The 27,286-nt window shown below is 36.4% G+C and overlaps 1 protein-coding gene across 1 annotated transcript in view; it reads right to left on the bottom strand.

Moving 5' to 3' along the window:
• The window catches only part of TENM1 (teneurin transmembrane protein 1), an 806,315-nt gene that overhangs the window by 327,804 nt on the left and 451,225 nt on the right, over nucleotides 1–27,286 (bottom strand). Inside the window, exon 5 of the mRNA XM_060293028.1 lies at nucleotides 7,746–7,984. Coding sequence (XP_060149011.1) covers nucleotides 7,746–7,984 — 239 coding nt within the window. The remainder of the gene's footprint in view (nucleotides 1–7,745; nucleotides 7,985–27,286) is intronic.

Genomic DNA, 27,286 nt, shown 5'->3' with positions numbered 1-27,286 from the left:
TTTGGTTGACCACTTTAAAAACGTTATTAGCAGCACCTATAATTTCCTTATCTGTTTTGTCTTCTTTCTGCACTCGCCCTGCAAGCCTCCGTTTTGGTGCAACTTGGTCCTGTCTGCCAATTCCAACTTCCATACTGCCATTAGGGTGATTTTTCTAACCGCAAATCTGAGCAAATCATTTTCTTGTCCTAATGAAAGACCATAAAAAACTTCCCATTTGCTCTTAGGATAAATTCCAAGCTCCTTACCATGACTTAAAATGCCTTTCGTGATCTGCCCCTGCTTATTATCTTCATTTCCTGCCACTATATCCTCTATTTGTGCTGCCTCAGGTTTTCCAATATATTTGTATTTAATAAAACATATTATGCTTTTTCACCTCTCTTTAAAGGGAATATAGCTAAGCTCCAAATGTATGTGTCTCCACCCTGTAAGATGCCACCTCTTTGTTTTGACTGTGATAAATCAGATACTCTGCTGGTGATCCTGGCCCTCCCCATTCTGGCTGTTCTATATGAAAATTCAGTCACATTTCTGAAGTTTAAAATGGGTTAACCTGCCATCTGTTTCAAAGCCATTGCTCTAATTTAGTTTATTCTTATTCACTTCAGAGTAAGTATAGCTTAACGACTTACGCAATGTGGGTCTAAAAATATTCATATAACATATCTATATATGTATCCTATATATATAATTTGGATGAGCAGAAACTAAGCTAAACAGGAGTGAAATTTCCTTTATGCAAAAGAATTCAAATTATTTACTTTTTTTTTTTTTTTTTGCGGTACGCGGGCCTCTCACCGCCGCGGCCTCTCCCGTTGTGGAGCACAGGCTCCGGACGCGCAGGCTCAGCGGCCATGGCTCACGGGCCCAGCCGCTCCGCGGCATGTGGGATCCTCCTGGACCGGGGCACGAACCCGCGTCCCCTGCATCGGCAGGCAGACTCTCAACCACTGCGTCACCAGGGAAGCCCTCAAATTACTTACTTTGAAAGAGATTTCTTGAGAGAGAATTTTTCCCTTGAATTTGCAAGATTGATTCTTGCTGTTGCAAAACTTCTTAAGCATGTAAACCTCCAAAATTACTAACATGCTGCCCAGTCCTCTTTTACTATGCCTTCCAGTGGATCTTTATCTATTGGGCTGGCCAAAAAGTTCGTTCGGGTTTTCCATACGGTGGTACCAAAAACCCAAATGAACTTTTTGGCCAACCCCATATTTCACAAAGCCTCATTTTAATTTCTCTACCCAGGCTTAGACAGTGGTGTATGGAAGTACTTAGTAGGGTGAATACCTCTCCTTGAGACAAAACAGTAATCTCTTGATGCAAGACTTATGTTTAGTATCTATTACTCACTCACCCAAGAAATTATCTCTCTTTATGTCTTAAACTACAGCATGCTAGAGTTCCAAAAAAAAAAAAAAATAGAAGTATAGTATTTGCCTTTCATTAAAGTGCCTTCATTTTCAGCAATAGGTGCTAACTATGGTTCTGAAATTAGTTGTATGTGGCACAGGTTCTTCCTGTCATTTTAGTATGTTTAATTCAGATTGAATCTATACTTTTATTTATGACAGGTAAAAGTGCCACTTAACATAGTGGGGATAAAACTTATGGGACATATTACACCAAAAAGGTGATGTCAGATGCAAATATAAACCTTTTTTTAAAGAAGAGTTCTGATAAATGCATGGATGGCAGATTTATAATTAGACTGAAGTTATACCACCATTTTCCAGATCCCTGCCTAGAGAGATGGCTAGAAAGTTGGTAGATTCATGGGCAGGAGGCAAAGTCAATGCTAACGCAGAAACTGCCATCATTATCATAAATGGGTCCACAAGAGTGAACTGAAAGTAGTAATAAGTATAAATGTGACACCAAAAGGATTGATTATGGTCTATAGGATAAAGTAAAATGCTTCTTAGCATTTTATGCTGAGTCATTTCTTGAATGTTATAAGCTATAATGCATTTTAAAGAAAATGTGTTTCAACCTAGATATGGCCTCCAGATAGAAATACAAAACCATTTGAAGGGCCAAAACACCAAGGAAAAGGGAAATTAGTAAAATAAAGGCAAAGTTACAGATATTATAGACCAGGCAGAAGGAAACAACAAACCCACTAGAGGATTCTTGTGAAACAGATATTCCAGCTCTGAAAAAACTGTTCTAGATGACTTTGGGAGGAAGGAAAACAAAAGTAGTTTATGCTAGGATAAACTGTATGCTCATTATGCTTATCTCAGCTCAAATTAATAATCCTAATAATAATCCTGTTCCACTAATAATAAGCATTAATCTTTACTTAGATCTGCTAAGCAATGTCCTGGGTGTTTTACATGTTTCCCTTCATTTAATTAAAAAGAAAATCTATCAGGAAGGTATTATCAACATTCCCACTTTATAGACGAGGAAACTGAGGCACGGAGGCACTAATGAAGCTACTAGTAAGTGAAAGAGATGGTTTTTGTTAAGTGTATTTATCTATACTTAGCAAACTTTGTGGGAAGGGGCATTGTCTATCTAGATCTGATGGGGGAAAAAAACTCCATTTCAATTCTCTCCATTAAAAAAAAATAAGTTCTTGAATTTTCCAAAATCAAAATTTGCCTTACTCTATTTTGTTTCTTCCCTGTATTATAAAGTATTTGCATTTTTTTTTTGTGATGGAGGCAAAATAAACACACTCCACTCCTCTCATTCTATCACTTTCAGCATGTTCTTACTCCACCGTCATAACAACCCTAGAAAGTAGAGCAATTTGGACTAGTAAAAAGGAGGCAGAAGAAAGCACTAAAATCATTGTTACTCGATTTTGATGCAGAGAGCAAGGTGCAGTAGGCCCTTTGCCCTCTCGAATAGTTTCATCCCTAAACTTTCAATCACAGAATTGGGCTCAATATTCTATCTCTCCTAATTCTGTATTAACAACCATTCTGGTCAACTTTCTACATGTGGGCTATATAGTATGTCATGGCAAGGAGATTCATGGACTTAAATTATTTCATCTGTAGAGTTTGGACACTACCTGCATCCCCTGAAGGTGGTATGAATCACTACTAATTTCATGGCAAAAGAAGAAGAACATTGATATCATTAACTGATGATATTGGGTTTGAGAGACAGAAATCCCTACTCCCCAAGTCATTCAATGCAACAGTCCATTTGACCCCAGGCACAATGTATTCTTGTGAGTTTCTATTGCCTCTTATACAAACTGCTGACTGTGGAGAAACTTGATCAAAACATCAAAGATTACCAAAGAAGCCGAGTTTGTGCCCTTCACAACCATTGATGAAGCACCTTAACCTCGCCTCCTCTTGATGCCTTGCAAATGGTCATCTGTCTTCCTGACTACTACTTCATATGGCTTATTTGTAAATTCAAGCAAATGTGCTTCTGACTGGCACTGATACATCACTGATGCCAAAATATCAGAGAGGATGAAGTGTAAGGACATATTTTTTGATTCAGATGGAAAATATTACAGATTTATGGGTAAGTGATGACAATAGCCATTCCATAATATCTTCAAATAATCAGTATCTTTCCATGCCTCCCTTCACTGAATTTTATGACCTCAAAACTTATTCAAAGAAATTATCTACTTGCTGACCCAAAAGGTATAGTGGGTAGGAGTGGGGATGGGGCTGGTTGCCTGAATAATCCAGCTCTGACTTTTCACTTGTTGGATTTGCACTGCTTTCCAATGACCACTTACAGAGCCATAATGCACAGAACATCTATTGATGGCCCATTGATACTGATGTGATTTCCCGTAGTGGATTGAGGGCAGCACAGCCTATAGCCATTCGTATCTAAAGGTTATGTATAATGGATAACAGAGGAACATGAAATAGCAGAAAGAAATTTGCACGGGAAACAGAAGCGGTAAATAGTTTCAGTGAAAGATCTTACTTGGGTTATACAGAAACTGCAAAGGAGGACTGAAAAAAAACCAGATGACTCTTATAGACTCAGCAAGAGTTGAGAGTGAAATGGTTTCATATTTTGAAATATAATACTTTTTTATTTCAACCACAGAAAGCCATTTAAAAATCATCTTGTATGTTACAGTTCTTATGCGACATCTTTCACTTGAATGCCTCTTTCTGAATTCTTACTCTGCCCTCCTGAGGTGGTCAGTGATGGATGAGGTAAGTAGAGGAAGAGATTTTAACTGATTATCCAAAGTCACATAATGTCCAGTCCATGACAGAACTCAGAACAAAGTTCCAGTGTTTGCCATCAACATCTCCTCATTTTGAACCCACTCAACCTACTGTGCTAGTATTTAGCCTGATACTTCTGCATTTTCAAAGTCACACAGAAAAGCATTTCAACAGATATCTCTCACTGATCCACAAATCTCAGTTGCAGTAACTACTGCAATGGATGACCTGGTAAATCTAATTTAATTTGTGATTTAATAAGAAAAAAAATGGTGGATTTATTTAGTAGACCAAGAAGTAAATGATCTGTAAGTTCTGCTGCAGTGCTAGAAGGGCAGCAAGGCCTAGCACTCAACAGCATGTCCTCTGGGGTCAGTCTGCTTCTCTGGCTTAAAGCTCAAAGCTCAGGATCCCTACTTTTTAGTGCTGTGACCTCTATGTGATCTCTTACCTTGGCTGTGCCTCAGTTTCCTCATTTATAAAATAGATTTAATACTGATAGCTACCTTAAGGACTGTTCTGATAATGCAATGAGCTAATACAAGTAGAGTGCTTAGCATAATTTGTTTTTTTCAATAAACTTTTACCGACAGGGCTGCTATGGGCCAGGCACTATTCTTAGTGCTGGGGTACAGCCATGAATAAAATGGCTAACTCTGAGAACCAGTGAATTTTAATAGTGAATAATGATTATATAGGTAGTTATGGTAACAACAACAATAATAATATTTAACATTTATAGTATACTTACTGTGTTTTAAGTCCTATTCCAAGTTCTTCAGTTATATTAACTCATTTAATTCTTATGAAAACCCTATGTTACAGATACTGTTTTAAGACAGTTTTACAGATGAGGAAACGGAGGCCTTAAAAGGGTGAATAATTTGCCCAAGGTAACATGCCTAAGAAGCGGCAGAGGTCTGAAAAATCCATGCTCATAACCGTTGTACTATACAACCTTACTGTCATATCAGATTTATATGCCATTGTTTACCCTATTAAAAAAGGCAGTCCTTGAAATAACTGAAACATTCTGCTTTCACTTTTTTTTTTCTTCTGGCCGCACCACATGGCATGTGGAACTTCCCCGACCACGGATCAAACCCGTGCCCCCTGCAGTGGAAGCGCAGAGTCTTAACCACTGGACCACAAGGGAAGTCCTCCACTTTTGCTTCTGATATGAATCAACATAATCTAACTAAACAAGTCTCAGAGTATATAATACAATTTTTTATATGAGTGGCCATATAATAAATTTAAATAGAAACATAGGTTTGAACACAGTATAAACCTATTAATAAGAAGCTTGCTATACCTGGATTTGTTTATTCCAGAGGTAAAGTCTTGAATCTAAAATATTATCTCTCTGTATAGTAAAAGTTAATAGAAGCTAACCTACAAGATAAGAGTTGGTCTCATAATTGAACAATAACATTTTAAAGGGCCTCTAATGTATTTCAACTTTTCAAATTACTTCTTGCTTTGAATGATACCATATTAAAACCCTGTTTATATTACAGTACTTTCTCATCTCCAACCTCCATTCCTTCAGCGCTATTCCTCATTAAACGTTATTACAAAACAAATAAACATACATGTTGGGTTATCCTGAAATGTCTGAGATAAAGGACACATTTTGATATTATAGGTTAATATTATCCACATTTAATAGAAGCATTGTTCAAACATATTCAGATTGTACGATGAAAATAGAAAAGAGATAATCATGAACATCAATATAGGCTATGATCCTATACTGTTGACATTATCAGTGACTCCCCTACAAAATATATCTGTTTATTTAACTTACTACCCTTTGTTCTGTGACTCTTATAAAAACTGGTTATGGGAAATTTCTTATTGTTCACGTTTTTTAATAAATCAGACTCAACAAAACTTACTTTTTTATAATTATAAGAAACTCTAAATCCCTTTTTAATCTATCTCTCAGAATCATATTCAATGTATCTTTGTGGGTAGCTCCCCTTCAATTAAGAAATCAGGCTAAACCTGAAAAGAAGATACAAGTGACGTACTTAGAATTCTTTTTCTACCATGATATGTTATTCTTCTAGGAAAAGTGCTTCCACAAAATACATGTTTTTTAAGTTAATTTACATCTTAGACTGTAAAACCACTCAGACAAGGAAATTAATGTTCAGTCAAAATAAAATGCCAGCCAGAAAAATCAATACGATTTGCTATCAAGTAAGGGTGACTTTAATCAAGATGCCTCAAGAACAACATTTTTCTTAAAAGTGGAAAGTGTGCCTCACTACTGTTTTCTCTTCTACCCTCACAAACACAGTAACCACACAATTCTGCAGCCATTTACCTAGTGAAAATAAGAAGACATTTTTTTTAGTCCCAGTGTAAAACTCTGCATTCTTGGAAAGAGATTATGCCCTGGATTTTCCGATAGCTTCCAAGTAACTACTACTTTAATGAAATTGCTACCTGAAAGTTTGGTAGCAGTATTATTGTTTAACTATAATTTAAGAAGCTATTGTAGATTGGTACTTATGACTTCTAATGAGAAAACCGTAACAACCTTTTAATTGAAGGGGAAATGGTTAACTACAGTAATTGCAATCAATAAGACTGTGCTAGTAGCATAAATATTTCTTCTCAAAGAGCAATCCTTACGCTCCTCAGCAGTATTTAAGGTTAGGAAGTACCAAAAAATAAATAAGTAACCTAATTAGAAATCTATTTGTTTTTTTTTTTACATCTTTATTGGAGTATAATTGCTTTAAATGGTGTGTTAGTTTCTGCTTTATAACAAAGTGAATCAGTTATACATATACATATGTTCCCATATCTCTTCCCTCTTGCGTCTCCCTCCCTCCCACCCTCCCTATCCTACCCCTCTAGGTGGTCACAAAGCACCTAGCTGATCTCCCTGTGCCATGCGGCTGCTTCCCACTAGCTATCTATTTTACGTTTGGTAGTGTATATATGTCCATGCCACTCTCTCACTTTGTCACAGCTTACCCTACCCCCTCCCCATATCCTCAAGTCCATTCTCTAGTAGGTCTGTGTCTTTATTCCTGTCTTACCCCTAGGTTCTTCATGACATTTTTTTCTTACATTCCATATATATGTGTTAGCATATGGTATTTGTCTTTCTCTTTCTGACCTACTTCACTCCGTATGACAGACTCTAGGTCTATCCACCTCATTACAAATAGCTCAATTTCGTTTCTTTTCATGGCTGAGTAATATTCCATTGTATATATGTGCCACATCTTCTTTATCCATTCATCCAATGATGGACACTTAGGTTGTTTCCATCTCCTGGCTATTGTAAATAGAGCTGCAATGAACATTTTGGTACATGACTCTTTTTGAATTATGGTTTTGAACCAGGGACCTTTCGCGTATTAGGCGAACGTGATAACCACTACACTACGGAAAGAGCTCTCTATTTGTTATTGATAATATTAAGCCTTAGTTCAAATTTGTAGGTCGCAGAGTAGAGAGAGAAACTCCCCCCGGCTCCCAACTCCACCACAAGCAAAACAATACGTTGATTAAGAAGAAAAGCGAAGCATGGAAAAAAGGGCTTACCAATCACATAGGCTAGTAACAAGGCCAAAGTCACTGTGATTGCAGTGGCACTCAAGGCCGTGCACTTCCAATTGCAGCACCTGTAGGGTTTGTTGAAGGTAAAGGCAGGTCTGGAAAAGGTGCTTCGAGGAAGTGGCCTGGGAGGAGGCGAGTACACAGTATTGGATGTCAGAGGGTAGTTCTGACTGGCTGCACTGAAGATGGCCGAGGAACCAGATCCATGTTTGAACAGGAAATGCCTGCGGAAAGGAAACAAAAGTTTGGGCTATCAAAACCAAAGCCACTTGCTACAGAAACACAAATCCCACTAATTTGAAACAATCATGCTATGACAAAGCACAGGACAACTAGGAGGAACTCAGCAAAAGTTTCTTATACCTAACACTTAACTACAAAGTGCCATTGGTGATCTCCTTTTTGTTTTCCTATTTTAGACTTTTAAGAGGAGGAAAGAGGTCTTCTGTTCCCTGACTTGTTGACTAATGAAATTCTCAAATTCTAAGCATTAACATTCCACATTTGATGGTATTAACTATACTGCTCCCTTTCATTAAATATAATACTCAAAAAGAGAAAGAGAAGTATCATCAAGCATTTTGATAATATCAATGGCCTAGAGACCAGTATTTTATTTAGAGACCAGCTTTGACAGACATATTTTCACCCAATATTTTATTATAAAAATTGCCAAACACATAGCCAAAGGAAAGAATTTTATAATAAACACACATCTACTCAAGAGAATATCAAGTAAAGAGATTCAGTAAATCTGGAGTAGGTCCTAAGCATGTATTTTTTAATAAAACGTCCTAGGTAAGTTTGATGTGCGTATCCAGTTGAGCAGCACTGTCCTTAGAAATGCTAGATTCAAATTTTAAAAGATTGTTATCAAATAAACAATTTTAAAAATTAAAAAAAACCCAAAACCACAGATGTACTTGTCAACTAAATTCTATATTTAACATATGACTATATTCACTCTATCACATATTTATCCATCTCTCCATTCCTATCTTAGTCCATCTTTTTTTAAAACATTTCATTTCATTTTTTATTCAAGCATTTCAAAGTAAGCTGCATACATCGGTACACTTCCCTTCACATATTTCAACTTTCATATTATTATCTAGAGTTCAGTAATTTTTTTACAGATTTTTAATGTAAAATTTATACATGATGGGTTTGAGTTTTTTAGATTCCACATATGAGTGATATCATACAGTATTTGTCTTTCTCTGTCTGATTTATCTCACAGCATAATATCCTCGAGGTCCATCCATGAACTTGTTAAAATGAAGAGGAGAGTGTTGGTTACCGGGAGCTGAGAGGTGGGGGATAGGGAGATGTTTAAGGTTACAAATTTGCAACTAGCAGATAAATAAGTCTTGGAGATCTAATGCACAGTATTATTATAGACAATAATAATGTAAAATAAATATCAAACTTGCTGAGGCAGTAGACCTTAACTATTCCCACCACAAGAAAGAAATGATAATTATGTGACAGAGGTGTTAGCTAACATTACAAATGGCAATTGTACTGCAATATATAAATGTACCAAATCAACATGCTGGACACCTTAAACTTATAAACTGTTATATGTAAATATAATATAAAAATTATACACAATGAAATGCACAAATTTTAAGTGTACATTTACTGAGACTTGAAAATGCAATCACCTGTGTAACCTAAACCCCTATCAAGATACAGAACATTCCCATCACCCCAGGAAGTGCCCTCCTGCCCTTTGAAGTAAATCCCTATTCCCTAACCCCCAAAGGCAACCACTATTTTGCATTTTTTCTACCCTACATTACTTTTGCCTGTCCTGGAACTTCATATTGCTGTCATGTTTGAATTACTAGAGGATGATTATTGACAGCTCATGACTATTGTAATATGGGTATTTCATAAACAGTAGTGATTTATTCACATGTAAGGAGTTGGCATAAAAATATGTTTTTGTGCAATACTCTACCCTTATCGGGTACTAAGTGCCATGCATTGTGTTAAACACTCATTATCTCAGTTAGTATTCATTCATATGAAATAGGCTACATTATTATCTGCATGGTGTATTTAAGGAAATGGAGGCCGAAAGAGGTTAAGTAACTTGCTTAAATCCACCTAGGAAATGAATAACAAAGCCAGAATGAGATCTCAAGCCATTCCAGCTCCAAAGTCCTCAATCTACTCTACTATGCTGCCTGGGGCAGTAAAATGCACTGCTAAACAAAAAACATTCTGGTGCCACATTTTCATGTAATACATCACAAGACCCTTCCGCTGAGCAAAGAGCCAACATCACCTTGTACATGTCACATACGCCCAAATGCATAAATCATTAAGAATATTTTAAGACTGATTTTAGCTTCCATTTTTAAAGAACAAAAGCATACATGTTTAAAGGAAAAAACAACTGTCAACATGCCAGTTAATGAAAATATCCACATTAGAGAGTTTTGCTTTAGTATATGAGGATAAAAGTTATTTAAAGGGCAGGATTGCCGAGGGGAGTGGAGATTCACACGCCTTTCTGGAAGATAATTTGGCATTACGTAACAAAAGACTTAAAATATGCATATTCCTTGTCCAAAAATTATGCCTATAGGAATTTATCCTTAGGAAATGATGTGTATGACAATGTATATAAAAAGTCATTCATTGAAGTGTTATTTATAACAGCAAAAGATAAACACCCAAATGCTCATTAATAGATAGTTGGGTAAGTATATTATTTTATAAACACGCAGTAGAATACTATACAACCATTACAAATTGTACTATAAAAGAATATCTATTCACTAGGAAAAGTGTTTACAGATATCACCAGGTAAAAGCAAGTAGGTTTCAAAACAATATGGGCAATAGAATACAATTTTTAAAATAAAAAAATATATATGCTCATGGAAAGATAATAATTTGTGTTACCTTTGGATAGTAGGGGTATTTTTTGAAGTTTTCTGCCTTGAGCTTGTATTGTTCTTGTAACTAGTATCAAAAAGATTGGGAGTGGGGTCAGTGGGAAAAATGCAGTGACTAATACCAACCACATGAATGGGGTCAGTGGGAAAAATGCAGTGACTAATACCAACCACATGAATAGTGGGTTCTATTTATGTGAACATAATTTATTGAGCACCTAGAAAAGCCAGGCACCAAAGTAGGTACAGTATATGCAATATTTTGATCCTAATACATCTGTGGGGTTGATATTATTATTATAATCTTACAGATGATGAAACAGAGATCTAAAGAGGTTTAGTAGGAGCAAAGAGGTAATGATAATAGTTATCATAATAATGATAATAAGAGGTAACATTCATTAAGTGCTTACTTGTGCCAGACATTATTCTAATTAATTCAGAAAGCATTACATAATTTAATCTTCACAACAATCCCATTACAGTAAGTATGTACATTTACAGATGAGAAAACCAGTGCACAGAGAGGTTAAGTAATTTGTCCACGGTCACGCAGCTAGTACTGGTAAAGGCAACTTTCAAGTCCAAGCAGTCTGGCTCCAGAGCCATTGATCTTAACCACGACATTACAGTACAGTATATCAGGGTTCTGCAGTTAGTGGACACATGAAGCTTTGAATCCAGGCCTTATAGGGCACAGAAGAAGAATGCTTTGTGTTGATTTTGGCATGTGGATGATATTGGATTGAGCCACACTTTTACCCTTTTTCTCTCAGGCCTTTGGGACCTGAGAGAAAAACGTGAGAATGATGGCTACAGAATCACAGAGTTAGAGAGATCTCAGAAATCAGCTAGCAGCCCAACACCCTCATTTTGCAGTTAGGGAAATGGAGGCCCAGAGAATAAAAGTGGATTATTTAAAAGAAACATCAGTAGTTAATGATATCAATGTAGTTAGAATCGAGGACTTGCAAAATAGTGTATTTCCACTACACTGTGCTACCTGCCAACCAGTCTTCACCAGATTACCACCAGGTTCTATCTAATCTTCTGGGTTAACTGACCAGGGCTAACCAAATACAATCTATTCAAACAGTACTTCATAATACATATCTATTTTTCTGTATGTCACACGTTCTCATAGTAAGTTTTAAAGACCACCTTAACTTTTCTGAATGAATGGGGAACCATTAGAAAGAAGCTAGTCTTCAGTCGTTAAGACTGTAAAGGAGTTATTGCTGCTTCTAAAGGCACTGAACGTATCCCCAGAATGGACAAACAGTATGTAGTAGAAATAAGAATAAACATATTTTATTGAAAAAGTGACTCACAGCATTATGTTTCTTCCATTTGATTGTACTTCCTCTTTAGTCCCTGAAATAATCACCTCCATGTCATAAGGAGGTAGATTTCTTCTTTAATGTCTGGTTATCTCTCCCAGCCTATGTTTTCCCCTTTGGCCATCTAATTGACTAGTTGAGGAAGAAGTATAGCACTTTACAAACAGCAGAGTGGAGAAGCCTCCCCATTTCCCCACCACAACTTTGTGGTTACCCTGGAGGCGATAATATGTCACTTGCATATAACTGATCCTATACAGCAACACTCTGATATGTTCCTATGGGATAGAAGAGAAATCTAGCAGTATGGGGCTTTTTTATTCACTGTTTGGAGATTAAAATCTTCGATCCTTTGCGTATTTATGAAGGAGAACAATTGGATTTTTGAGACAATGTAAGTGGCCCCATATGCTGGATATTGATTTGGTTTGGTATATCATTAAGAGGTAGAAGAAAGACAAAGAAACACAGAGAATTGTTGGCTATTATGATGGCAATTACAAGCAATAATCAATATCCCTGAGCACTGTAATTTCATCTTGATATATACCAAAGGATTTCCAAATGCAGTTTCATAAGTAAAATATTACAACATAATGAATAAATTCGACAGTTGCAGCAGAGCAACATTTAAACTAATTCATATTTGAGTGGAATCCAAATCACAGTCCTCAGTGAGGGTAGATAATAAAATGAGTTCACATACTAAGGTTCCTGTTTTCTTATTAACAAACTGAGATTAAGATTCTCTGCTGAAAGTGATCTATACTTTGATGTGCATCATGAACAACAGCAATGCAAATGCTATGTACTGTCAAAGGCTTTGCAGTCCATTGTTGGAAAGCGAAACTACTGCCTAAATGTGTTTTCATAGTCCCTGAAAAAAGTAGGAGCATAAAGACAAATGCACACTGCTAGACTTCAGCTATGTGCTCATAAAATCAGATCATCTGTCTAAGCACATTGCTTTTCCCAGGGGACCTGAGGATATACTAAAATGTTGCTATCAATTTCATACAATTAGGTTTTTTTCCACAGAGGAAATGATAAAAATGCAGTTCAAGAGTTTATGTGTAAGTAGTACTCTCCTTTGCATCTGTTTTAATATTCAATTTCAAATTTAAAAAGGAAAAGTAAGATATTGCCAAAAGGAAATGGGCATATAAGGAAATTGAAAAAAATATATATCTTTAAGACTGATGAGACCCAGTGCTGGTAAATGGGAATTTAATAAATATTCCTGTAAGGATTTTAAAATCATCTATAAAAAAGGGGAAAATGTACTTTCTCTTTTTAAACCCTACATACAACATAATTCTGAGGGTACCTGTTAGCACTAAATGATGCGATTTAATGTGGCACTTGAAATTCTATAGGAAATAGACAGAAATCTACAGCTTTCTAACAACAGATGCATAAATGACCAATGAATTTTTTCTTTTACATCTTGTAAACATACTTATGAGTCTCTAAACCTGCATTCCCTTAGCTACAAATATTAGACTAATTTTTATACCCAAAGGAAGGAATTCAACTTACCTCCAGTTAGAAGTTGAGGTTGATTTAAAAAAAATAATAAAGAAGAAGACTGCAATAAAAAGGCCTTGAGTCAAGGTGTTAGGGCCAAATCACATTCAGATAGGACAGTGGAATTCAGGTATTTATTCTTTTAAAAAAATTATTAAATGCATTTTTCTTGTGATAAAAAACACAGAACACAAAATTTACCATCCTATACCGTTTTTAAGTGTATAGTTCAGTAGTATTAAGTATATTCACATTATTGAGAAAGAGATCTCCAGAACTTCTTCATCTTGCAAATGTGAAACTCTACACTCATTAAACAACTCCTCTTTCCCCCTCTCCCCAGCCTCTGGTAACCACCATTCTCATTTCTGTTTCTACAAATTTGACAATTTTAGATATGTCATATAAGTAGAATCACACAATATCTGTCTTTTTGTGACTTGTTTACTTCACTTAATTTAACGTCCTCAAGTTTTATCTGTGTGACTGGATTTCTTTCCTTTTCAAGGCTGATGACTTGTACGTATATACTATATTTTGTTTAGCCATTCATCTGTCGATGAACATTTGGGTTGCTTCCGCCTCTTGGCTACTGTGAATAATGCTGCTATGAACATGGGTGTGCAAATATCTCTTTGAGATCCTGCTTTCAATTCTTTTAAGTATATACACAGAAATGCGATTGCTGGATCATATGTCAGCTCTATTTTTATTTTTTTGAGGAATCTCCATACTGTTTTCCATAGTAGTTGTATCATTTTACATTCCCACCAACAGTGCAAAGGGTTCCATTTCTCCACATCCTTGCTAACACTTGTTATTTCTTGTCTTTTTGATGATAGCCATCCTAATGGGTATGAGGTGATACCTCATTGTGGTTTTGATTTGCATTTCTCTGATGGTTAGTGATGCTGAGCATCTTTTCATATGCTTGTTGGCCGTTTTTCATATCCTCTTTGAAGAAATGTCTATTCATAGGTATTCATTCTTATGCCTCCAAAAACATGAGAAGATAAAAGAAAATGTCATGCTGAGTCAGCCCCATTTTCTTCTCTGACAAGAATATCTAGTGAATATCTAGTGTTCTTTTGTGGCAAAGCGTGGTTACTGGCAAGATATCAACCTCAACATCTCTAGTTTTTGCATAATAGCCTATTCTTGATATTCCTTTTTAGGATAAATGCTCCTAAAAAGAGTATCTATCCAAACTCTCTCTGAGCCTAAATGGTATTATCAGCTTGGACAACCTCTTGGGGGTAACAATTTTTTTTTGTTATTAACAACTATATAAAGGTGGATTTCATTTTATTTGCCCTAGGTTTCTTTCTTCCAAATTTTAAGTCACCCTGTCCATATGTCCCATTCAAACCTTATATGCCAAGTGTTCATAAAAAAGTTTATAGTCTCTCCATGTTGTTCATAATTTTTAAGAGATTTTTAAAAAAATATACTTGCAGGATATATATATCTAAACCTTAATTTTTCTAGGCTTAAGCCTTAGTTCTATAATCTATTCTTAAATGGTAATACTCTATGGTCTAGATTGGTATTCATGTGATTTTCCAAATGAGGTAGTTAGCAGCTAATGGGAGAGCTCTTTTAAAAATCTTTTTTGTGGCTATTATTCCCTCTTGTCTTTTAATCAGAAGTAGTATCTACCCTACCTCCTCAACTGCCTCTGGATTGTATATTCCGTTAGGGCAGGGACCAAGTCAACTTCTAGGTTCCTTGTCTCATACTTCAAAGGTACTCAATGAATATATATTGATTGGCATGATGTTTTTGCTTTTTCTAAAGGCTCTTGATTCTCTGTACAGAATGAATGAGGCTTGGGGACTCTAAAATAACTGTTTCACTCGTGAGCAAATATCTCCTGGTTTCCTGAATATAAAAGGACAATTACAAGCTTTCATTTTATTTTCACATAATCTAAAGGAAACAAATAAGTCAAAAAATAGTTGAGTCACATTTCGTCTCTATTTGAGACATCTGAGTAAGGAAAGAATTATTGTTAATAAAAATACTAATAATTAGAAATAATCGCTGTGAATGATAATGGCAATAGCAATGACCACTTACTGAACATCTATGTGCCAGGCACTCTGCTAAAGTAATTTGTGGGGTTTGTTTTCTCACTGAATCCTCAAAGTAACCCTATAAAGTAGATGATATTATCCACATGTCATAGTTTAGGAGGCTGAGGTTGAGCTACTAAGTTTAAGTACATTTCCCAAGGTCACGCAACCAGTAAATGATAGAATCTACTTCAGTTTTTCTGATTACTAGGATGCAATCTACATGAGAGTAGAAATTTCGTTTGTCTTATTTATTGCTGTATCCCCAGCATCTAGAATTGTGCCTCACAAAGACTAGGTGCTTAATAAATATTTTTACTTCTATGCACGAACAATGAAACCCATTTACTTAACCACTGTGCACATACTAACTCATGACATCCCTGATGTCACTCTTACTGCTAATCATTAAGGTAATAAAATCTTCTTAAATCACATGATCATCTGGCATTTCTCTGTTCAGAATGAACATATATGAGCGTATTATTCCACTGAATATGTTTTTATGGATATATTTATTTCAACTCTTTTAATTATAGAATTGACAAATGATATTAGGAGGATACATACTTATGAAAGTGAACTGTCATGTCTCCTTGTTTAGAATACATCAGAACATTTTTCATTCAACAGTGTATCAGACTTCCCAATATAAATTAAACATTTCTGTAACAGGACATTTAGAGATACATTGGAGCTAGCAGGGTTGGAATATATATATATATATATATATATATATATATATATATATATATATATATATATATATGGCATATATATAAATGCTAGAGAAAGAAAATACTACGTATTCTATAATGTTTGACCAAGATGCTTTAGTAGACTCCAAAATAAATGAAAATGAACAATTATCCTCCACTTCATAATAATGCCCTTTCAAGTCATCCTCTCTATCTCTAAGTTAAATCCATGCTCTATAGATGTACTTTTTAATTTAAAAATCGATATTAAAAAATCCTACACCACTTGAAGGGTAAATATCAAATTAGTATTTTCTATTAATGTACACGTTCCTGTATTAAAAGGATAAGGCCAACATATAAAAATTATTTACTTAGATTAGTAATCTTACCATTTTTTCATTCTCTTTGTATTTAAAGGTAATTTAGGTCCCAAGATATGGTGTGGAAGCTGTAATCCTTTCAAACTAGAAACAATCTGGAAAGCTACTGATGGGTGAGACTTTCAATCCTCTTATGATTTTATACATCTTCTCCATGAAGGCATAACAAAATGCCACCCCACAGTTTTCAAGAGTTCATTTCCCACCAGGGAACCATTTTAAATGGGAACAAACATGGAACCTAGGCAAAATTTATTAGCACACGTTTAAAATTAAACCAGACCCCAAATTTTCTAAGATTTAAGAGAATTTCATTCATTTTATAAAGAAATTCAATTATGCTTCCCTTTATAAAAGCTGAAAGTCCATTCCCGATTTTACTCACCAGAGCAACCTGCTGATTTTGTAGAATTGGTCTTCACTGGTTACTTGGCTTATTTATTTATTTCTCTTTTTAGAGGAGTGGATAGCGGGCAGAGTATCATATACCTTAATTACCTTTTTATTCACCCTCATTTTCCTCAGATATGTATTATCCTCGTTTGTTTTATGAGCCAGTTGACATGGTATACTTTTCTGTATCATTTCTTTTTATTGAATTGTAATCTATATTAGCAAAGACATTTTATTTTAAAGAGAGAGTGTTTCAAACTAAATACAAAGGAGTATAATAAGGACAGAACCTGAGAGTTTACCACTGAGCTCTTCAGGTTAAAAATCTAGATTATCATTCTCATGCAACTTTTAAAGGATGTTGATCAGCACTTGCTTTCATTAGCTTTCACTTCTCTGAAAGTCTTACTCATACATGTATAATAAAGGCAAGAATGTTTTTTATAATGTTATAAAATAACATAAGAAATGCCACTCAAATCAGTCCTCTAACCTATTCAGCATAACGTTTCTCTAAGGGAGAAACTGGCAAAGGGCACGGCTGTCCTCTGAAATATCAGCCTCAAAAATCAAAGATGTGGCCTGAGGCAGGAACTGTCCACTCCTGACCAACGTCCATGTTCTCCTTTTCTCTTGGGCACACAGATAGACTACATTTCCCAGTCACCATTTCCATTAGGTATGGTCATGTGACTAAGTTCTGGGTAGTGAAATGTGAAGGGTGAGAAAAAGTGGTGTTTGACACTTCCAGTCTTCAGCCCTAAAAAATTCCAACCCATGATTCTCAATGTCCTTTTGCATAAGAGAGCAGATTCAAATATGGAAGGAGTCTAGTCCATTCATTCCATGGAACATTATGACGTCAGAAAAAATATTAAGAATTTTTAACCATAAAAGCATATTAGATATGCTGACCTTTGTCTCTCTGCAAAGAGCCCTGGACAGAGCATCCCTATCCATGACTTTCCCAAACCCACTCCCCACTGCTCACGGTCATAGTTAATTGGACCAGAATTGGACATCCAACCTCAGAGACAATGATATTTTCTCTCCCTCCCTCTCTTCCCCTCTCTCTCTTCCTCTCTCTCTCTCTTCCTCTCTCTCTCTCCATCTTTCTCTCTCAGAAATCTAGACACAGAAACCTGTCAGCTAGGAAAACCAAAATGCAAGGTCATTTTGAGCCAGAGCTGAAGTTGCAGCAGAACAGGGGAACAGATTAAAAAATCCCATTTAGAATGAAGCCTGAGAATAGAGCATGTGTGCAGAGAGAAGCACGCATGTGGCCCCAGAAAGAAACAGAACAATGGGGAGAGCTCTATCTCTCATTAGGCCTTGTTGTACTCACTGTCCTTTCCCTGTGAGACTATCCTGTATCATTTTTTAAAACCTCCTTTTTACTAGATTTGGTTTTTTAAAGCATTTCTGTTCCCGTTAACCAGATAATTTCTAAGGCAATAAGTGATTTTCCATGTTGGGAAACAAAACCCAGAATTCATATATACAGCACAACCACAACTACGTGCTGTCCCTTCCCACACAAAAACAACAACAATTCCAATTTCAAATTCCTATTCTGCAGAAATCTAACCCCAAAGAAAACGTATGGAAATCTTAATAGTAACTATCTTTGGGTAACAGAATTTGTAGACATATTTTTCTTTCTGATTTCCTGTGTTTTTCCTGTTTTTGAATGAAGGTCTGTTACTTTTATAAGAGCCTTCATAATTTGGCCTCTGCAGGCCTCTCTGACTCACCTCAGCTATTGTCTCCCGTGCTCTCTAAGCTCTGAACATCCTATGTCATATACGGTTTCCCAAATATGCCATTTTTTTTCAGGCTTCTGTGTTCTCATGTAAGCTTTTTAGAAATATCAGAAGAGCTAAGAAACGCCCAAGAGTGGTGTAGATATAAAGATAAGAAAGAGAGAATAAAGTGTGAATATAGGAAGAATGAAGAGTGTAGGGGAAGAGAAAGGAATAGAATAAGAAAGGAAATTTTATAGAGAGGTAGATGATGGATAGATAGATGATAGGTAGATAGATATGGCTGTATATGCAAGGGTAGGAGATCATTTGTTGGTTGCTTTAGGGGTCACTCTGGCCTCCCTTGTTATAGGCTGTCTAGCTATTAGTCAGCAATGATACACTGACTAAATGGATTTAGTTTAGTGGTTGTTTTAGTCCGCCTGGGCTGCTATAACAAAATACCATAGACTGGCTGGCTTATAACAAACAGAAATATGTTTCTCACAGTTTTGAAGGCTGGACGTCCAAGATCAGGGTGCTAGCATGGTAGGGTTCCAGTGAAGGCCCTCTTCTGGGTTGCAGACTGACAACTTATTGCTGTGTCCTCACGTGGCAGAAGGGGGTAGGGAGCAATCTGAGCTCTCTTTTATGAGAGCACTAATCCCATTAACAAGGGCTCTTCCCTCATGACCTAATCACCTCGAAAAACCCTACCTAATACCATCACCTTGGGCGTTAAGTTTTCAACATGTGAATTTTGGGGCGATACAAACATTGAATCTATAGCGGTGGTTTCCAACCCCAATTATGTTATAGACTGGAGAATTATCTAAACCCTCCAACAAAGGCTTAAGAAGAAAGGAATAGGAAGGGGGAAGGTGGGAAGGGAAAAAAGAAATTGCAAGAGTCTGAAGAGGGGTGAGTAAAGTGAGCAGGTAAGGAAACAATAGATTTTGTCTAGCCATTAATCTAAAAGGGTATTTCTCAACTGGGGACAAATGGGCCCACATTTGGCAATGTCTGGGGACATTTTTAGTTGCCATGACTGAGGAGCAGGGACCCTGGCATCTAATGGGTAGAGGTCAGGGTTGCTGCTATACAGCCTATAATGCACAGGACAGCCTCCCACAGCAATGAATTATCCAGGCTGAAATATCAACAGGGGCAAGGTTGAGAAACCTTCGTTGAAAACTATTCCTCCGATTGGAACATGCAGCTTTGAAGTATTCCATGTCCCTATGGGAAGGAATCTGTCATTCTTTAAAGACTCTCAGAGAAAGATTTTCTTGCCTTTCTCCCCAAGCTCACAGCCGTTCCTCCCTTGAGACTATCTGCACTTGGGATTGTTCTATTATCCAAACAAATATCCTGAACCCTAGGACCAGAGAGCATATACAACTCACTCATAATTACCTCCAACATTTACGCTGCTGACCAAATAAGAAATCTTTATGAAATATGGAGAATAGAAAACATTTTCTACTTTCAATTTTTTTAAATTGCTTTTCAAACTGTACCCCTCATGAACCTGTCATGAGACATAAATCCAAAACCTGAACTACTGATTAAAACATACACAGTTGGGACTTCCCTGGTGGCGCAGTGGTTAAGAATCCGCCTGCCAATGCAGGGGACATGGGTTTGAGCCCTGGTCCGGGAAGATCCCACATGCCGCGGTGCAGCTAAGCCCATGTGCCACAACTACTGAGCCTGCATGCCACAACTACTGAAGCCTGCGCGCCTAGAGTCCGTGCTCTGCAACAAGAAGGGCAACCACAACGAGCAGCCCGCGCACCGCAGAAAAGAGTAGCCCCCGCTCGCTGCAACTAGAGAAAGCCTGTGCACAGCAACGAAGACCCAATGCAGCCAAAAAAAATAAAATAAATAAATTTTAAAAAAACAAACATGCACAATATATAATAATCACAGCAACGGAAATAGCATTAACTCCCCTCAGGTTAGGCCACCTAACAAACAGTCAAATTCAGCTTTGTGCCATGCTCTAAACTCAGTGATTATATTCCCACTTGAGCATAGAAGAATTTGTGGAAACCAGGTCTTCCTTCCACAGAAATATTCTCTCCCTGGTTCCCTGCTGAGCGGATTGAAGAACACAAAGGAGAAAGATTGGTTCATGTTAATTATTCAGGGACAACACAGAAAGATCAACAAGGTAAGACCAACTTCAAGAGTATAGTGATTTCATGTACTTCTTTGACCTCTAAACATACATCTCCATTGGGCAAATATATTATTAAACCTGAGCCTATTTTCTCTCTGCATTGTTGTCACAACACAGAAAAAAATTATCATGAATTTACACAATGCGATACAGTAGTGGCTGACTGGAACTTAAACCCAAAACAGACTGTATTTTTACCTTTGAATAAGAAACACAAAAATGAAGTTATATTCATATCACAATTAGACAGAGAATGACAATATGAAAGAAAATATTGAAACTACTGCTGCTTCACAATATGACCCAAGGCAAGATAAATTTCTGCATAAGGTGTTGCATGTTGAATCCTTTCTCTATGAAGGGTTTTGTTCTTAAATTCATTTATTCAACAAACTTTTACTGAATACCGATTATGTATCAGGCAAAACGGAATCATAGACTAGTCATGCATTGGCCTAAGACTGCCTTCTTGATTATACTTGCCTGTCATTATCGCTACCCTCTGACACACAGGGATATATAGTGTTTTCCTCATTTCCTCTTGGCTACTGGAAATCCTGAAAGGAATCATGATTTCTCAACTTAAATTTATCTGACTTGTTTGGGGACCTCACCTAGAATTAGTAATCTTGCAATTAATTAGCATCTAACTAACTGGAAAGCTCAGTAGAGTCAAGGAGCAAATGACAAGAAGGCAAAAGCCATAGAATAACAGTTAGTAAAGCCAGAAATGACGTCAAATATCATTTAGCTTTATTCTCTCACTGGACTGTTGAGTAAAATGAAGTTGGGAGAAAGAAAGACACGTTATTGGGGCTTCCCTCGTGGCGCAGTGGTTAAGAATCCGCCTGCCAATGCAGGGGACACGCGTTCGTGCCCTGGTCCAGGAAGGTCCCACATGCAGCGGAGCAACTAAGCCCGTGCACCACAACTACTGAGCCTGCGCTCTAGAGCCTGCGAGCCACAACTACTGAGCCCGCGAGCCACAACTATGGAGCCTGCATGCTGCAACTACCAAGCCCATGCCCTAGAGCCCATGCTCCGCAACAAGAGAAGCTACCGCAATGAGAAGCCCACACACCACAATGAAGAGTAGCCCCCGCTCACCACAGCTAGAGAAAGCCCACGCAGCAATGAAGACCCAACGCAGCCAAAAATAAATAAATTAAATAAATAAATTTTAAAAAAAGAAAGAGACATTATCAAGGTCACACAACTATTTAGTGGCAGAACTGGACTTGGACTCATGATTTCTAACTCTAAATTCAGTGCTTTTTCAACTACTCACAAGAGGCCATCCAAAATTTACAAAGGATATCCCGGGACTGCTAGACATTTTGTCCTATCAATATCTTTTACATCTAGAGTGCTGTACAATAAAAAATCACGTTCAAAATGACAACCCTCACTTACTGTAAGATTTTCAATTATAAAAGTTTAAATTATGATCATTTGGATTAAAATGGAAAGTAGATTCACATTTAAGAATGATTTTCAACAAGAATGGTAATTTTTCAAAAGTTCTATTTAACCTTAAGCTAACCACCAAATCCAATTAACCAGATCCCCCAGTTTTCTGGGCATTTAGGCTCATCAAGATTTTAATATAAATAGAATAAAACCTAGATTATGTCTCCAGGCAGGGAAATTTAACTGAACTATAAATATTCACCAAAAGACAAAAAGGGATGACTTGGGGTTCTTTATATTCCAGAGGCAAATAGTTACAGTACAAAGAATATTGGATTGGTTGCATGGAGACTTGCACTGTAGCTCCAAATCTTGTAAAAAACTGCCACGGGGAGAAGTGAGTAAAATTTCCCAAGACCCAGTTTCTTTATCTTTAAACTGGGCATGATTTCTATTATGTCTACCTCCCAGGGTTGTTAAGAGTTTAAAATGAGATAACGAGTGAAAGGACTTTGGACAGTAGATAATTATACATACATATTTATATATACACATATGCCTACATGTGTGTTCACACACACATGCACATATATACAATATATTATCTAAAATCGGAGTATTTTGAGTATTACAAATAAGGAAAAGTATTTAGCTACAAGCCTATCTACTAAAAAGCAACCAACCATGGTGTTATAAAACTAAGTTAATGATACTATTCAGTATGGTAAGTGACAGATTTGAAAGATCTGACTGTCATAGACCAAAACCAACCAATTATTTTAGTTGAAAGGTTGAACGGTGGGGGAAATAGCAGATTGCAAATATTTTATTTGAAAAGAAGATCAATTTACTTAGGAGACTAATATAATGCCACAAAAGAAAAGAATCAATGATATCTTGATATTATTTTTATATCATACTTGATATTTTGATAGTTCAATCGGAAATAGTCATAAGTTAGCATTTATGTCATCAATGAGGCCCTGGGCATACGTCACTATTGAGTACCTTCATCAACAACAGGGGACTGCCTAGAGTTTTGTATGTGCCAGGTGGAGACCAGAAGTCTGAATTATAATCTTGGGTTGGCCAATAATAGCTGCTTGCCCTTAGAAATGTGACTTATATTTGAAAGTCAACTTTAAATAAGCAGGGTATAATACCTCCCTCTAGTATGAGATTAGCAAAGATAAACTTTTTGCACCTAAGGGATGCATTATTCCCCAAAGGCAGTGTCATTATCAGTTGTATACCCTTGTTGAGACTTGGCAACCCAGGACGCCTGTACCACTGTGGGATCATGCAGTTTTCCTCAGCATTATGTGATCATCTCTGCAAGTTTCCATATTCTTTACCATTAAGGAAACTTGATCTCTAACTTGGTCTGTAGGTTTCCTTCTGTCAATCACATCACCATCCTGGTGACTACTGTGTACCTCCTTATTAAATATAGTTCTCCCCTTTTCTTTTTCCTCCTTCCAATTTATAAGGACGTTTTACCCAGATTCAGCTTCTTCTCAATCTACTGTTCCATTTCAAAACAGTACTCTACCTTCTATTTCCATTTTCTCCCCTCTTACCAATTCTTCAAACCCACTGCAGCCTTGCTTCAATTTTACCACTGTACTGAAATTAGCTGCTTAAAAATCAAGAAGCCTGTAATGGACAGAATCAATGATGTTTTCTCATCCACATCCTATTTAATTCCTCTGAGACATTTGGAAATCATGATCACTATCTCCTTGAAATTTTCTTCTCCCTGGTTTTGTTCTATTCTATGATTACTCCTCAGTCATCTGTACTGGCTTTCTCTCCTTCATGGACTCCCAAAAAGGGTTTCCACGGTTTGGTTTACTGTCCTCTTCTTACACTAAACTCTCCTATAGGTTTTTCAGTATTTCTTCCATCATTCACAGAAATTCAGTTATTATGTCTACCTATGAAATTCTTAGTTATCCACATCTATCATGAGCTGGCTTCATTACATACTAACTGGTGACCTTGTGGTACATTTTTCAACTTCTATAAACCTCAGTTTTAAAAACCGTAAGTTGGAATAAATGTGATAATGGCTTGGCACAATATTTGGCACACAGAAAGCATTCGGTAAGTGGGAGTAGAAAAACGTTTTTTCCTTTCCTGGGACACAGATCCATATTTGCAGCTATTTATTAGATATTGGACATTTCAAACTGGATGTCCCACATACATGTTTATAAAATAAAACTCACTGCTTCTACAAACTACTGTTTCTGATTTCAGAAATCTACTCCATCTGTAGTTCCTTGCTCACTTACTCTATCGGTCTATCCATATACCCTATAAAAATTTTGTTGAACTATATAAGCCAAGAACTAAGGAGTCAAAGTAAAAAAAGGGCATAGTCCTTCACTCACGTTGCAACGGGGAACAAAGACAAGTAACTGAAATATTTCGAGTGCAAATATACAATGGAATAAGGTCTTCACAGACACATGAACAGGGTGCTATGAGACCATAGATAAGGGGCAATTCTATGAAAGTTGCTGTGGGGAAGTGAAGGCAGGTAAAAGAAGACTTCTAAGAGGTATCTTCGTACCCTCTCCCCTGTCTCCCATATTACATCTAGCCAGGCCACAATTCCTACAGTATTATTAGTCTCAATATAATCAACATTTTAGGGTAAAAACTGTCTCCCCCACTAGAATGTAAACTCCATAAAGACAAAGATTTTGTCTATTTTGTTCTCTGATGTAGCCCCAGCAACTAGAACAATGGATGGTACGTGGTGGGCACTCAGTAAGTATTGGTCAAAGTTTGTTAAAACTCATCCATGCTAGAATTAATTCCTCATAGTGTTTATAATGAATCGTTTTTCATTAAAAATATTCACATTGTACACATTCTTATACCTTCAGATATTGTACCAAAAAAATTAACAGAATGGTGAAGCAGATGTTACTGTTTATTTGCTTATTCGTTCGCCAAAGGGGGCAATTGTTTTTGAGCTTTCCTGTTCTTTAAATGGAATACTCAGTACCACACTTTCACAATTCTTGCAGAGACATTTCAAAGACCTCAGGACTTAACCTGATCTTGTCTTTTGCTTTTAAAGCTACAAACATTTTTGTGTTGTGGAATTAATAAAAAACCAGCTAGATTTTCCCAAAGGGAGATGTTTAGTAGCATGTCTTTGACACACACACACACACACACACACACACACGCACCCCTCTGTAGAAAATAAGGAGAATAATTGACAGGAAAATCATTTTTTGCTACTTCAAATATATTTTATACTTTTAGTAAAATACAACAGACAAGTATCTATTAACTCGACATGGCAATGAAAATATTTATTATGATTAACTGGATAAATAACTTTGTAGTCAATGAAGAACTAGTTTGTCTCTGGATCAAAACCGGATATTTTTGTTTAAACATACAACCCAGAATAGGGAAGTATATATGATGAGGGAGGGCAAAAAGGTTAGTACAGAGATTCCTCTAAAATGTATTTTTTGTTTGCTATACTTATATATTTCACCGATCAACTCATTTTTTATAATTCCTTAAAAATATCTGTTTAGATTCACATTTAGATTGCTAAATAAATATTCTCCATATTAAAACCAGATTTCACCTCACCTATAGTTAAATTCCTTTTCTTTATAAAATGAAACACATTATGTTTGCCTATGGTTTTAATTTTCAATTGAAACTATAGATAGTCAATTCAAAAGCATTTAAAAAAATAATATCACTACCAAAGTGACTAGAGACTATATCATGATAATCTCTAAAATATTGCTCTTCACTGTCCAAGAGCAATAGACTACTATAGATATATTTTTATTCTCAATATGTAAAATATATTTTAAAGGCTACAGAGTTCTCCTTCATGTAAATTTAACATATTCCACATCCATCATTTGGTGTAGGCTGAAAAGCTTGGTTGATTCCTGTTCATCTGTAGTAAACAGGATTTATAGGTCATAGATTAGTCCTACGAAGTCTTTTCTTGTCTTAAAAAGAATCTTTAAATCTGTGGCTGAAGATAGATTTTGCTAACCCCAGTGCTGTTAAAGGATTCAAGCATGCGATATTGTTGGATCTAAGCACTGAATATGTATATTCTGAGCTTGGAAAAAAATGATCACTGAATCTATTTTTCCACAGCAAACACCCTAAGGGAAAAAAGAAAACTTACTTATAAATGTTAGGTAGATTTTAGTAGTACTATAAAATAAAGATAACTACCACTAGAGACCTTACATTTATGGGTTAATATTTGAAGAGTATTATCCCATAGATATTTAAATCACTGCCATCACCACTAATGAATATTTCTTCCAAATGATTTTTATTTCCCCAAGATAGACACTAGCTGTATAAGTCTGGTAACAAGCATTGGTCATGTAGATTTCATTTCTCTTTCCATTCCTTGTCAACATCTCCTCCGCCAATGGCCCTGGCTCTTCTTTTGTAAAAATAACCCATTGGCTCCCGTTAACTGTCACATTGGCCTAAAGCCACCAAGGGCAGTTAGCCTCATAACAAGCTACAGCCATCTGTCAGAATATGCTAAAAATCAATGAAGATAGTTGCTACCCATTATTCTGGCCTGACTCCTCCACACAATTCTGATTTGTCGTTGTGAGTTGAAGTGGTGATGTTAATATCAGATCCAAGTTCTCCCTAGTACTGAATATCACAGCAAAACCTTTAAGCAGGATTCATTTTGGTGAAGAGATCAGGGAGTCTACAATAAGCCACTTGGCCAGATGGAGGAAATAGATGCTCCAACACAGTTGCTCCAAAAGTGTTCTAAGAGTAAGTGTAGTAAACATGAGTGGTTTCAGCTCCATAGACATCCACTAGA

Source organism: Globicephala melas, chromosome X (assembly GCF_963455315.2).
Source record: "Globicephala melas chromosome X, mGloMel1.2, whole genome shotgun sequence".
NCBI classification, from domain to species: domain Eukaryota; kingdom Metazoa; phylum Chordata; class Mammalia; order Artiodactyla; family Delphinidae; genus Globicephala; species Globicephala melas.
Note: the sequence above shows the minus strand (reverse complement) of the source record. Positions and strands in the feature narration are given on the sequence as shown.